Source organism: Anser cygnoides, chromosome 2 (assembly GCF_040182565.1).
Source record: "Anser cygnoides isolate HZ-2024a breed goose chromosome 2, Taihu_goose_T2T_genome, whole genome shotgun sequence".
NCBI classification, from domain to species: Eukaryota; Metazoa; Chordata; class Aves; order Anseriformes; family Anatidae; genus Anser; species Anser cygnoides.
In genome coordinates, this window is record NC_089874.1 from 62,984,468 (window position 1) to 63,000,066 (window position 15,599).

A 15,599-nucleotide genomic window follows, 5' to 3' on the forward strand; every position below is an offset into this window, starting at 1 on the left:
TACATCCTTTCACACATGGCTCTGTGACTCCTCTGTTCTAACTACCAACACCCAAGATACCCCTGAAGGGAAGTGAAGCTGCTCCAGCCTGATTCATCTACGGCACTGATGATGAAACTTAGAAGCAGGTCTATTTCTGGGAAGTCCTTGCTGCAGGGAAATCTGGTGCATTCATTCCCAGGGAAGAAAGGACCCTGATGGCTGCATGTCCAGTACGGGCAGCTGTTTTGCTGGAGTGAGCTCCAACAAGGAGAACTCTGGAGTAAACCTCTCACTGATGTTCTGGCATGAGATAAAGAAAGGACAAGGCTGCTAGAACACAATTTGCAAGATTTTTCCCAGGGAGTCTCATATACCTCTAATGGTACCTTTGCCCAGGAAACAGCTTATTCAGAAACTTTTCCTTTATTAATAATAAAACACTAAAACATTATTTCTGCGCTGTGATTAAAACTAAATTAATATCTAATAGGGCATGTATAAAAGACAGTATTTATTTCATAGATCCCTGGTTCGAGACACACAAGGTTTTTGCCACAGATGAGTTACCACCCAATGAAGCAATTTATCATGCTGCCTTAAACCTGAAGGTTTAATTAACCCACTACAGGTCCAGTGACTTGACTCTCCTATAAATTGCTGCTCAGAATCATTAAGCCATGAATACATATATGCCAAGTAAAAACAGTTTGGAAATGTTACGGCATTAGTATTTTACCTCATTCTTAAACAGTAAAAGGAATTTGTATATGGCCCAAGGACCATTGCCTCATACCACTCTCCTTATAAAGCAACCAGGCTGTCCTGACCAAGAATCTGTGTGTTGGAGAGATGCATAATGAAAACAAGAAGAAAATCTTTCCAATCTACTCCAGAGGCAAATTCAGTATCTTGTCTGGCCCTTACATCAATGTATGACTCATGCTGCAACAGACACCTGGCTTAGCCTCTCAAAAACCTGCCTTTGGCACACCGTCCAAAAGACCTCTCTGTTCTTTGAAAACTTGTACTCATGCCCAAACCTCCAAAGGCCAACCAACCTGCAGGACAGAACTGTACCAGGCACATGGCAAAACAGCAATCGCCAGACTTGTTTAACCAGAAAACACACAAAATTATGGGAGTCTGAAAAGAGCCTCGGCTTAACCACCCCTTTGCAGCCTTTGGGTTTGCATTGCCTTTCAACTAAGCAGGCTGAAATGGGGTGAAAATTAAGAGAGCCCCCCCCGAGCCCTTGGAAAAGAGGTGACGAAACAGGAGAGTGGTTTGTCCTCTGAGTCACTGTGAGCAAACACACCAGCTGGCACTGGCGGGTGGGAAGACAGGGAGGAAGGCACCAGCCTTGCTGCAGGTGAAGTCCTACCAAGGAGATGTCAAACCCAACGCTGGGCACCTGGCACTGTTTACATCCTCACGGCCCATTTCACTGAAGGAGCGGAGTCAGGATCAAATCACTTTTTGGGTACCTGCTTGCTGCAGATGTCAGGTCCCCGGGCAGTTTCAGCCAGCAGTGTGCTGCCTCTGACTACCTGTTTGACACTGCTCTGGCAGCACCACTGTACCTGGAGACTAATTCCTACATGATACAGCTGTCAAAGTACCAGAGGCAGGGGAGAGATGTCTTCTCAAGTGGTATTTGATCTCTCCAGAAGGAAGTGCCTTATTTAAGAGGTACTTAAGATGGCTGTGCACATCTACTCATTCTTCTTACACAAATAGATGTGCATAAAAAGGATAAGAAAAGTCATGAAATATGATGCCAAACCTCAGCCTGCAACCAGTCTGTGTGTGTATGCATGCACCAAAAGCCTATGTATAATGACTGGAGATGGAGAATATTCTACAGTCTTTAATTAGAGCAGAACACATTTTAGTTTACATCTTGTGAGCACGAATTCTGCAGAAAATCTATCTCCTCTTTAAGCAAAGAAATCTTGAAACTCCGAGAGAAAAAGTACGTTTGTTACACACACGCAGTGCCAACACAGAGGGCTATACTGAGAAACAGCCTGAGGTTTAGTTATTGCATATCTCAAATAAGTCATACAGTTTTGCCAAATCTCCAAAAGGTAGAACAGCCTGGAGTTTGATGTATAATATGCAGTCAGTGCCTTGTACAAACAGCACAAGAGACCTTCAACTACAATGCTGCTGAAGAATTATCGACAACTTCAGGTGTGATCCAAATCAGCACACTTCTAAACTCTGTATTAGACAGAAATTCAGGGACTCCTAATACTACAGCATGGCACAGACTTGAAAATAAGAGGGTTTGTTTTGTGTAGCTGTTCTATTTGGAAGGCTTACAAGACAGCTGTCATCTACTTTGATTAAGTTCCTTCACAAAACAGGCTTCCTGGAGTGACGCCTTGAAAGAAATACATATTCATGTTTGTCTTTTAGACTGCTTGGAGTCCTACAGAAGTTTTGGATATGCTTTACAAAATATGCCACTGCTGCTCACACAAACTAACACCCAGAGCAACTCAAGTTTAACTGGGACCCCCTTGTTTTCAGTTTTCAGCCTGTTCTTCCTATGTTTTCTTGGTTTTGCTGTTTCCTAGCCTCCTTGTTCCCTCCCCCCCAACCCTGAGGGCTGAAATGTTAATAACTCTAACATGTGAGGCTAAGGAAAAAAAAACAAACCAAAGCAAAACAAAACAGAACAACAACAAAAAAAAATGTGAACACAGGGAGGGATGCAGCTTAATATGGTAATGTTCCTCTTCAGTTTGCCTGAAAACTGATGGGCAAATAAACGCTCCTCAGTCAATAGTGGCTCTTATTGCTGGTAGACAGCATTTTGCATACTGAGACTCTGAAAAAAGATGCCAGACATTAACTCTAAATAAGCTATACAAGATCTACAGTCTATAAACTTCTACGTTTCTGCATTCCCAAATTCTTCTTTAAGCTCAGGTACTTTTTTTTTCTACTCAGGAGTTAGTTTCCCATTGTTTCATGGCAAGTCAGGCTTAAAACAAATGTATAAAGTAATAAGTACAATCTGATCTGTGGAACGTGAATCTGCAGCTATCACAAGCGCTGTTAGAAATGCTTTCCAATTGTGCATTCTCTGCCTATTTTGTCCTTATTAACCATATCAGTGCCAGAAATGGTGTACATGTGCAGAATAGAAGTCTCTTCTGTACGTTGCACCTAACAGTAGGATTATCGAAAACAGAGGACCCAATTAGATACCATTCAGGCTATAACAAAACTTTTCTAGTGCAGCCACTAAAGTGATTAGCATCTCAGTAACTACTGATAACTTACAATGCTTCATTAATGACATTTCTACATTCTTGCTGGAAAATGTTTGTTCAATGTAACAAGCAGTTTAATTTAAGGAAGCAAGTGGGTCTTTTGCTAAGATTAAGTTGCTGTATTTATGGAGAACAGGTGTGGAAACTCCTGAGTGATTTTGAAGGCACCAGCAAGAAAGGAAAATGAAAGTGCTACAATAATTTTGAAAATGGGAGGAGACGGGAGAAGAATATGAAAAAAAAAAATACTACTTACAAGCCTCGGAGACGAAGCCAGATTTTCTCTATTTGCTCTGGCTGCAGGTATTTTAGAGAGTTGCTCTCAAATTCTTCGATTTCCTTAGTGGGTGACTCCATAGCTGCAGGTTACCGCTTTGGTTAAAGCTCAGCGAGGACAGACGCTGCCCCCTGCATGCACGCTCTACCTTTAACAACGCTGCCCAGGAGCGGCCAACATTTTTGGCAGCCCCTTCTCCCCCCTCCCCAGGCACAGGACCGCGTGAGCAGCCCACGAGCACTCAGGTGTATGCGGGGGGCAGCCGCCCCAGCACCCCACCATCCTCTGGCGGACCAAGGGGATTAGAGGCTCAGCTCTGGATTGCAAAACCCACGCGGATTTTTCTTTTTTTTTTTTTTTCAATTAAAAAAAAAAAAAAAGCCAAGAATCCAACCAGTGATACCAGCTGAAGGATCTTTAGCAAGGGAGGAGGGGAGGAAAATCCCTCGCTGACAACTGAGCCGTCTGCATGGGCAGCTGGGGAGCCTGTACCGCTGCGCCAGTGGCATCCCACGGTCCCTCCAGGCTGCTCTCCGCCAGGACAGCATCACTCCCCCCCAAACCCCAGCACGGTTTTTTCCCCTCCACTTACCAGTAGCGCTGCTGACAGGCTCAAAACCTGACAACTGAGGGAAAAGTCGTCTGTCAGCATAGCCCAGGCACGGCTTCTTGCTCTGCCTCCCTCTCCCTCGCACACACACACACACAGACGCGGGCGCGCGCGAGGGAACGGGCTATTGGGGAAAGGCTGGCTCTGATTAAATTAAAAGCCCAACCAAACCAAACCAAAAGAAAAAAAAGAAAAAAAAAAGGAAGGGTAAATTACAGAAAGTGAGCGACTCACTCCTGGCAAAGAGCCATCTGTTTCATTGCAGGCAGCCTCCTCTTGTTTACAACTTGGACAAAATTCACTTTGAAATAAATAAATTGGTAAAGCAGCATTGTCCAAAGCCCCAAAAAACAGGATGGGGAAAGTCCGCATGCTGAGGAGAGATCAAGCCCAACACATTAGTAACGGCTGTACCAATGCCTTTCAACAACAACCACAAACAATACATTAAAAGACAGTACATAATTCATAAAGCAGGAGGCTTGCAGCAGGACCTGTGGCTCAGACTCCAGGGGTCTGCACGGGGGAAGCTACTGCCCCAATTCTGCAACAGGACACCCGCCTCCAGTTCCCCTGAGTGTCCCTGTACAGACCCCAGGCAGAGCAGGGAGCAAGACACAGGGTATTTTTCTTTACACTGGTGGGATTCCTCCTCTGGGCAGGGTTGAGACGGGAGGACAGAGATGTCCCTCACTGCCCTGACCCCATCAATCAACTCCCAAACTCTGCTGAGATCCCCTGCGTGCCGCTCTTCAGTTAAGGTTATTGATTTGGTGTATTCAGCCAAAGACACTTGAGCAGAGGGAAAATAACTGTCGAAACATTATGCTAGCCTTAACACATTTTGTCACGTACTGTAGAAGTTGCCTCTTGAGATGCAGAACCCGCAACAGAGGAGTTTGCAATGCAAGGGAAGACAGGCTCCCGTGAAAATATGTTGGCTGGCTATGACTTCCAATGCCAGGTGTACAAGTCCACACGCTGACACTCGAGCAGCTTGTGAAAATGTAAAGAATGCGTTAATTAGCCTAGTCAACCAAGCCCCTGTTCAAAGGGCTTTAATCAGTTCTTCGTAATGTAACTTGACTACCTCAAAATCCAGATGGGCAAAGTAACAACAGACTATGCCTGCTTGTACAGAGATTCTCCTAACATGGGAGTACACACACACAAACACACACACACACACACACACACACACAAAGTCTGAGGGCTTTCAGCTTTGAAATCTGTTGTGTGCAAGAGCGTATATAACTGGGCTCAAGCTGCTGATGTTGTGCAACAATTTACTGATTCACTCTCTTGTTCCTGCATATTCCAGAGTGGTTTTCCTACACAGGAAAACTAAAAGCCTAGCATCCATTAATGAAAAAGGCAGTTGTCAGCAGGAAAAAAATAAAGTTTTTAGGTAAAACTACATGGTTTTAAGCTTTTCTTCCAAAGTACAAAAAATGCCGGTTTTCATTTTAATTCTGGTGAGATTAGACACTTTCCATACACAGAATAAGATTAGACATTACAAACACATAGCTCCATAAAAGGTTTTATTATACTGAAAGAAAGAAAACAGTCTATACTGAATCAAAGTTTACATTCTTAGAGTTTTACCAACTTTGTGGCACTTCTGATCGTGTCAATAAGCTGACCCAGTCTTACTGTGTCATAAGTAAGACCCAGAAGCTCTGCCACGTTTCATAGGTGACAGGTAATCATTTCCCTACTTCTGACCAGTGTCTCCATCTGAGAAACAGCACAGCATTACCACCTACCTATGGGAAGGACAGTTAAGTGCTTGATGGAAAGAACACTGTAAGAGCAATACATTGTCATCCTTCACTACTTCTACATCATCTTGCCAAAGAGTATACAAAATACATTTGATGTTAGACCTACTTTGGGCCTGGTTCTCCATGTATAAGCCATCACATTTAAGAAAACCCTTTGTAGCTTTTAGTGCTCCAATCAACACATAGATTCTGAAATTTCTATATTGGTGTATAAGGCACAGGTTTTAGCTCCTAAGCATTTCAGATATTTTAACATAAACTCCACATGAAAACCAGAGGCAGATATTCAACCCCATGTATGTGTGTGGGGCCTATCACAGTTATATAAAATGTCTGGATGAAAAGTCCCCTTTTATACTTCATCCTTTCCTGTATGCATGTTTAAATTCTACTGCTGGATGCACAGATTGTATTTTCTCCATCCCACTTTAGACAGGAACATTTTGCATGACATTTCAATTGTTGACAGGAATCATCATTGTATTGCCAACATGCCACAATCCATACACCTTTCAAATAACCTTTTCCCTTTCAACTGTAAATGTATGAGCGCCAGTTTATGAGTAAAATGTGTCAACAACAATCTGATGGTGGTGTAACCTGTGTCCATAGCTTACCCACGTTATCAATTTAGCCCATGACTCATGCTTATCCTCAGCAATAATCAGCCAGGCAGGATTAGCAGAATGCAGATACTTTTCACCTTCACCATGTTATTATTTACTATGCAAACCACACCTTTAAAACACCAGATCATGCCAAAAAGACTAGCTACATAATGACAGAAGAGAAAAAGTTACGAAAGAAAGCCAAAACTTTTATTTTCAGCTGATAGCTAAAAGCAAATAGAAAGGGATGAGGCTAAGAGTTAAAGAAAAGTGACTGCAGAAACACCAGAAAAATTTTGAACCAATGTCATAGTTATGAAGGCAGACATACACAGAAGAGATATTGGATAAAGATAGCAAGGTGCAGAGAAGAAAAAATAGAGAAAGATGAGATTCTATGCTGGGCTACAATTCCTCCACAGATTGGAAGACCTAAGCAAATATTGATAAGATACTGTTAAAAAGGTGATACAGGAGAACACAGATATTTTCCCAGCCTTGAATGCTGCATGGCATTTTGTTTCCTTGTATTTTGACCTCCAAGAGTCTTTGAGATGATCATAAGCCACTGAATACAGACTGTGTATTCTAATAGCTAACTGTAAAAATAAATTTTTTATTTTTATTTTTTATTTATTTATTTTATTTTATTTTATGGGAAGTTGAGGCAGGGGCCAAATCAGGAGAATGTAGACAAACGTCATTACACTCAACTGCTGAGGAAACTAAGGGCTGGACTGATATGATGTCACAGCAGTGATATTTATAGGAATTATGGGCAAAGATAGGGCTTCAGTGTTTGCAGGAAACAAGGTGATATGCAAAACACAAACTGGGAGAGGAAAGAGCATTGGCAAGAGAGACTCCAATGTCAAAGCTCATGGAATCAAGTGGAAAGTCTAAAGGCAGCCACAAAGGAATCAGGAACGTGTCTGAGGATGCTACTCCTGCCAAAGGCAAATGCTTTTACAGTTGTGACACGTAGCTGAAGAAGTTGAGACAAAGACACAAGTTTATCTGCTCAATGCAGGCAGAGATGGCACTGAAGACAGTGCCGCTGAAGATACAGGGTGGCTTCCTGCACCACTTCAGTTAGTGCTGAGGTCCCTGATGGGATCCCACACACCACCACCACTTTGGTAACAAAATAAAACAAGCTGTTAGCAAGAATCTCTCCCCTTCAATTTCCATTACCCCTCCATTTGGTTTTGCTTTGTACAGAAGACAAGCAGGGGGAAAAAAGTCATTTGGGACTTCCTAAAAATAAAGTTTCCCTTTGTTTTTTAACAAAATTTTACAGTACAGTAGCTCTTTTATTTTCTCCCATGGTAACAGTGATTGATTAGAGACAGCAAGGAATTCCCAGCATCTGGAGCAGCAGGAAGACACTACCTGCAGTCTGCGTCCACAGGAGCTTAGCACCTGATGTTGTCCAGCCAGCCGTGCCCTTCAAAAGGTCCCCTAATCCTCAAGACAACATGTGGCCACATGCAAAACTACGTCTAGCAACAGTCTCTTAAGTTATCGGGAATAGGAGCACAAAGTTCCCCAGACAGTCCTTTTTCCTCTTGAGCATTATGAGGGGCAACCCAATATGTTTGCTCCAGGAACCTCTTTTGAAGGATACACACAGAACCACAACTGTGGCTGCCGCTCACTTTGCAAGCACTCACCGCAGTTTTCCCACAGGAGTGAAGATGCCGACATTAGCCTGGGGTATGCTGTCTGCTTAAACTCTTCCAGCAGCGTCTCTGGAATATAATATTATTCTTCATTTCCTGTACTACTTCCCGTTATGCTGATGCCCACCGCTGAACAGCTATTGTGTTACACGTCTCTGCCTTTCAGTGGCAAGCAAAGCAGTCACAAAACACAATGTCTTTCTTTCCGCCCATTTGATTTTAAGGTACTGAGGGAGTAACACAGGTCAAAATATAAATGCAGGGTATTGATATCACAATGTTTGAGCTCAAGTTTGGGATTTCCTTCCTTGCTTAAGAAAGCTGCTGCCCGTCAGGCTGATTTTGTGATAGCAAGAGAGTAAATATCGAGACAATGGCTGTAGCTGTAAAATATTCTGAACTGGTCCTGCAAATATCTACCATGAATACATATCATCTCACTTGCCTTGTCCTTAAATGGATAGCTACTGAGCAAGAGTAGCTTCCAAAGGGATGAAGTTTCTAGGCTGAGAAAACAGAACTGCTTCAGCTCTCACTCCAGTCACTGCACTCAGGCAACAAGTCCCAGGCACACGATGTGTTCAGCACACAAGGCACAAACTGCTCCATCTGGGTGACTCCCTTTGAAGTGCTTGCCCATCATGACTGCCATTTGACAGATGCAACAGTAAGCCACCTCCTGATGGATGAACCACATCTCTAAAGCACAGGAGAGGTCAGGTCAGAGCAAAACCCCATGTCCTTGCCAAAGACATCTATTGCACAGCCTCTGGGGAAAGAAGGTCATGCTGGTAGCACACGTAGGGCTGCGTATACAGCACTGCATGTCCCTACAGTTGGAACAGCTCTGCACAAGCTTTAACCCACTCTGCTGCACCCAAGTACTTCCCCAGGCTGTCTCTCAAGTGATGCAAGAGAGATTCAGGACACTGCTGCTGCCTTCAGACAAGATCTAGCCCTGCTGCTCTATGACCTGGGATGGAGTCCAGGGGAAGAGGACTCCTCCTTGACCCGAGAGGCAACTGCCTTCCCTCCTCCACTAACCCATGGGAGAGGCCCTGGGACACCCACCACAGACAGCTTTTGCATACTCCCATCCTATGGCACCAGGTCAGCTCTCCCAGTGACAGCAAAGGATGAGGAGCAATGTGGAGGCCTCAGGCAGGACAAACAAGCCCTACACCCATTTCCCCCTTCATCACAGCACATAGATTTAGGCAAATGGGGACTTCACCTTCTTTGCCTCTTCTTCCTCAGTCCAGGACTGCACTTGCATTCATGCTAAAAGACTTCTGACTGAGTGCTGTGCAGGAAAGATCTTAATTACAGGTATTTTTCCCTCCTGATTAAGCGCACTATTATGTAGGAATACTGATACAGGATGATGCTGCTGACATGCAGCAGAGAGGTGTTAAAAAGGCAGCTGAGGAGAATAGTGTCCACAATATGCCTCTGCAAAGGAAGACGTCACTAAACAGACAAAATTCCTTGAGCATGCAGGAGCAGGACTGCCTTTCTCAGGAGGGTGGAACAGATACTTCAAACATGAAACCACGAGTCCAAAGCAGACATTTCAGAGCCTCCTTTGACACACCACCTTGCTGTAATCTGGGCTTTGCCCTTGCATTAAACTCCCCAACAACACCTTTCCTTAAAGGCATATACAGTTCCTTTCTTTTTTAAACAAAGAATAGAAAAAGAGTGTGAAAGTTCATTATCCTCTTCACAGACTTCACCAGAGCTAAGTGTGCAGATCAAAAACATTTAGAAGGCCACTGAAATGTATGCAAAAATGCTCCCAAGACAGCAGCCTGTTTGATGGAAACAGCACTTCGGTGGGTACGAGCAAACTGGGACAGTAATTTCAGACAGCAAAGATGTCTGAAGTCTTTGCTGGACTCCAGCAAAAACAGCATAAACTACTGTGTGCCAAAGGGGTAGCATGGGGCACTGTACATGTGCTGAAACATTGCCTGTTTCTATTCCTACATATTGCCTGTGCGAATACATGTTTTCTCCCATCAATTAATCTGATTTGACAGAATGAAAGCTTCAAGCGTTATAACAAGGTCCATAATTAGTACTACTACAATGTATTCATGTCTGTCCATGCAGAAATAATCCAGAATATATTTTATTCTCTTACCACTAATGCCTCTAACCAAAATTACAGCAAAGTATTTGTTTTGTTTTCAATATTGCATATCTTAGTCTGGATTCTGAACTTCAGTTATGGCAAATATGGCTGTGATGAGTCTGCCAGTACCATATTCCAAAATATTATGCTAATACTATATCCAAACAGTTTGTAAAACATTGACATTTCTGCTAATGCTGCTAATGCCAAAATGAGCCTGCTAGATTTTGTTCAGTCTCTATCCCAGCAATAAAAAAGTTTCTTGATTGCTTTCAGTTAAGAACAATTTTTTTGTTTGTTTAAGAGCTTAGGAGGGAGAGGGGATCAGTTGTATTACTGAATTGCATTTATCCTACTTATTCTTCATATTTAAGAGAGAGATTACAAATGCTTAGATGTTGATGTTGCTTGGATGTTGATGTTTGTATTTATCTTTGAAAAAAAAGAAAAAAGAAAAAAGAAAAAAAGAATTCCAGTGCTGTCCCAAACAAGCCATAACTTCAGAAGGTTGAACTCTGAGAAAGGTAACCACTGTGCTAAGTGTATGAAGAGGTTGAACTCTGAGAAAGGTAATCACTGTGCTAAGTGTATGAAGAGTTAATAATAGAAATATATAAATAAATCACAAGACTCAGAAAGCAAATACATGAGACAATTCATCTAATAGCATAATTAGCTTTGTCATACTGCACTACGAAATAGATGGTAGTGAACAATTACTGGTAACTGATTCAGCTTTTGTTTGCTGGAAAAGCATTAATATTCACCTAAATTTTTGTATTTTGATAGCAGCAAACTGTCAGCACAGCATACATGCCTCTGTTGCATTTATTCAAGGGCATTATAGGGTCCTGAGTCTAATGAATCTACTCTAAAGAGTCAGAATTTAACTGTGTATTATACCAGTGTGAATGAGCAACATCCATGTTACCATCTGGAGTTACACTGATATAAATGAGGTACATTGGTTTTGTTCTAATTCCACATCTGGTTTTATTAAACTAGACCAAGTACTACCCAAACTATAGTTTGGAAATGAAATTTGGTCTCTTATTTTCCTGCCTAAGACTAGATTTTAGGGCTTGATGGAAACCAATTCATGCCATAGCCGTGCAGCCAGGAACACCAGCATAGTTGAGGGTTGGAACACAAGGCTGCAAGTGTCAAAACTAGCCCAGCAAAAGCAATCTAAAGGACTGCTAACTGCCTTTAATTACAAGCAATCGCCCAGTTCCCTCAAGGCAGGGGAATTATGATTTCTGCTACATCCAGTAACTACAGATAGTGCTAGCTTCTCTGTCCAGAAGGAACACAGACGCAGCTGACTGAGGGAATGCTGCACTTTCCAAAAGTTTCAGAAGCAGTGAACTAGATTAATATACTAAGACTGCTGCTGCATTTTCTGCATCCTAATAACATGTTCAGTCTCGGACTGCCACCAGGACTGCCACGCTATAGAGAATTTCAACCAGGATATTTAGGGGAGGGCAAATTAAAGCATTTCAAGTAAGAATATATATATATATAAATATATATATATAAAGATTGCAAAAGTGACAGTAAAATTATCAGCACAAAAAAAATGCAGTTGCTGTTCATTTAAATTTGTCTTTAATCAAGTGAATTGAGCTGGCAGACAGATTTGATTAAAAGCTCTGGTGACTGGCAAGAATTTTTCTGTCACATAAGATCGACTAATATTTCCACTAAGACAACTGCAAACCTCTTTTGTGATCTGTCCTTTTTGATCCAGGGTTGCTCAGATTCTGTTAAGACAGATTTTCAAAAACCTGCAGAAACCTTCTTTAACTTGGGAAGCTTACCAAAACAAGAAAATTTCCATGCTGATGACACTTTAAGTTGTGACTTAAACCACGTCATTGCATTAGCTCCATAAAAATCCGTACTGCACTCAGAGCAGTGCAACTTTGACAAAAGCACTGTCACTCCTGAAGAGCATTTTTAAAAGTCTGTTTCTCTTTAATGACCTCCATGGCACCAGAAAGTCTTAAAACCTGCATTGCTACACCTGACATGTTAGGAAGGAGGCATGAGAGAGGAGTGATGGCTGAGGGAAAAAGCAGCTTTGTAAAATGCTTTGCAAAACATAATGAGAAGAGCTTGAAAACTCAGCTATGGAAAGTCTTGGCAAAAGCAGGTGAGATGTGAGCAGTAGTCCAAGCAATTAACTACTTAAAAGAAATACCTGATTAGGGAATTAAGCAAGGGCTGGCTTTCTAGTCTTTTCCTTTTTCAGTACCAAACATTCAATGAAGTCAAAGTAGACCATTTTTGGTCTGAAGCCTCTAAACAACTTTCTTGCAGTTTCCTGCTCCACGTTATCCTTCACAGATCTTCAGATGCAAAGAGACTGAGTAAATATTGAAGTTTATTCAAAATAAGAACAACTTAGTCTCAAAGGTTTTGCGTTTTTTTTTTTTGTTTTTTTAACTACTACTTATATGTTTGAGAGGTAGAAAGGGAAGGTTTTTTGCTTGTCCCTGTCTCATACACACAGTATATTTTATTACATAGGCCAATGCTGCCCCCTGTGCTATTCAATATACACAAATTACAGAGTGAAGATAGAAATTATTGTCTATCATATATTATCTTTTGTGGAGTTAAGAAAGGAATCTACGATTGTCATAGAATATATGTATATACCATCAAATTTTAAAGGTTTAAAAGAGTGTGGAAGTCATTTATAAGCCAGACCTCCACTTTTGCCCTTTTTTGGTTTCCGGATTAAAATACACCGAGTTGCTGTAAAGAAGAAAGATTCACAGTTGCTTTTTGATGCCAGGAAGCCCAAGTGCTATTCCTTCCCTTCTCCTCATCCGCTGTTTCTGTGGGGAGGTAGATAGCCAGCTCTGATTGCTCCACTGGCTTTTGCCAGCAGAGGGGAATAGCCAAGTCAGAATTATTCAACTCACCAACTCTGGCAGACTGCAGCCCAAGTGACAAATGTTAGCTTTGGAACGTTATGTAGATCCCTTTCCACCCAGAGCCCCCCAAATTCAAATAATATTTGCCTTATCTTTCCATATATAACATACTTTGGATATGGGTGCAAGCTAAAAGTGGCTGGTGAGAGTGGGTAAGTTCACCCAGCCACGGGGAGGCAAAATTCAAAACCATACTGCTTTGAGTCCAAGGAACCTGGAAAATCATCAGAGAAATATCTGCCTTGTAGCACGGCTCTAACACATATAGTGACTTTTAGCTGAAGTGATTCACAAAGTAGAAGCTCGTTAGCCTGATCTCAGTAATTCACCAGGCATTAGAACTCAGGGAACGAAAGACTAATTAAAAAAAAGGGAAATGGAATAAAAAGCAACATCTATTTATCACATTGGTTCATGGCTGATTAACCTGGTTTCTCTTTTCTTGAATCAGTTCCCTGTGATCATGCAAAAATAGTAGATCTAACATACTGGGAGTTTACAAAGACCTCACATTTGACGTTTTGGAAAAAAAATGGACAACAGACAATAGCAGCGTGAGCAACATGACATGATTCAAAGCAAGACGAGCATGTGGGGTAAGTTATCCCTCACAGGACTCTCTTCCCTCCTTGTTTGCTGATGCAAACCCTAAGACAGTAGCTGCGCTAACAAAGCACAAGGAAGGCAGAACAGGACTGCAACTGCCCTCTGTAATTACCAGAGGTAAACACTGGGGGGGGGGGGGGGCGGGGAGGGGGATAAATTGGCCCTAAATACAACTTCGAAGCTGGAAGATTTCTATCCACCAGAGCACTGAACCTCTGGAAAGGCCTCCTAACTGGAGCAGCAAGAATGAAAAACACCCACTACGCTTATATCAAGGTTCCCCAGTTTACCCAAGGGGTTATACAAAACACAGGAGGCTAGACCCAGTGACACACGTGGAGTCCTGTGCCCTGCAGATACTTGTTCCTACCTCCATGCAGAGAGGTCTTGGGCTGACACCCACAGGAAAGGACAACCACCTAGGGACAACCCACTGTCACAAGTGGAGAAAAGGTAATGGGGCCTTCCCTGCTGGAAGGAGAGAGAAGAAATGAGTATATTGTTATTCAGTACAAACAGCTCTTTATTTCACAGCACAGGCTGCTCCAAATTTGTAAAAGGTGTTCTTCAAGCACCGTTCTTTCCTTGACTCCAGCAGCTGAGCTCCCTTGAACAGCTTAAGGGCTTTGGGGTTCCCTCCCTGCTCCTAAGGTGTCTCCCATCAGAAAGAGAGAAGGCCTACCCTCTAAACTCAAAGCACCTTGTTCCCATGAGAAAAATAAGGTTTACAGTTTTGTCAGCCTGCAGGTAGATTTAGGCACCTCACTGGACTGAAATGTTCCCCTCCTCTGAAGCTACTGCCATGATTGATCCTTAACATGCTTAAAGCAAATAATATTTATAAATTAAAAAAAAAAAAAGATTTAAAGAAAAATATCATTAGCAAGTTAAGAACTTCTATATATGGGTGTAGCTCTGCAGACAAATAGCCTCCACAGACTGCCCGAATGAAGAGGTATGCAATAACAAGGAAGCAATATTGAAGAATAGTTTGACGCAAAGGAGGTTCGAGGTGGCCCACATTCCCAGGCAGTTAACTGGTGTCAACACCTCAGGACACAAAGGGCAGAAAGTTTAAAGGCAATTCATACCCTCTCTGGGTTCCTCTCTATTTGATGTGAAACTAAATTATCCTTGACTGCAGGAAAAAGACAGGATGGCTGCTCCTTTCTCCAGAAGGTTTCACAGTCATGTACCCTTTCAGGAAGAATCTGCCAATAGATTTGATTGTCTGCATGTATTCAGGGAGATTACACACAGGTTGGTACTGCTGCTCCTTGTTTTCATCATCATGTTATAAAGAAAAGTACCTTCAAAAGAGACCAGCTAACATAGATACTGCAAAGAACATGAGTACTAATGAAACCCTGAACACTGCAAATTACAATTCACTGAGGGGAAAAAAATAACAACCTTTTTTGTTAGTAAAAGATTTACAGTCTCCCTTTTGCCTTTTGTTAACCACCCTTCTAATGTTGCAGTCCACATTCCAAAAAGACACCCACTGACCTGAAGATCTAATCCTTACATTGCTAGATCTTCAATGCATGTTTTAAGGTGTACAGTATTTTAGCTAAAAATCATGATGTTCCTCCTGCATCTACAAGGACTGTTTTTCAAATCGACTTTCCAAAGCCCTACTAAAAAATCAGAAAGTTTACAAGCAACATTTTACCTG

At 42.1% G+C, this 15,599-nt stretch overlaps 1 protein-coding gene across 14 annotated transcripts in view; it reads right to left on the reverse strand.

The window, feature by feature from the left end:
• The window catches only part of PDE1C (phosphodiesterase 1C), a 316,420-nt gene that overhangs the window by 208,460 nt on the left and 92,361 nt on the right, over positions 1-15,599 (reverse strand). For 2 of the 14 annotated variants that reach the window (XM_048075563.2, XM_066992248.1), the window contains exons 1-2: positions 4,136-14,006; positions 3,523-3,625 (exon numbers count right to left, since the gene is read on the reverse strand). The exons of 9 other annotated variants lie outside the window; for them this stretch is intronic. In XM_048075563.2, coding sequence (XP_047931520.2) covers positions 3,523-3,623 — 101 coding nt within the window. In that variant the 5' untranslated portion in view covers positions 3,624-3,625; positions 4,136-14,006. Of the gene's footprint in view, positions 1-3,522; positions 3,626-3,946; positions 4,081-4,135; positions 14,009-15,599 lie in introns of those variants that run through there. 3 more of the 14 variants (XM_013196044.3, XM_066992243.1, XM_066992245.1) reach the window with 3 other exon arrangements.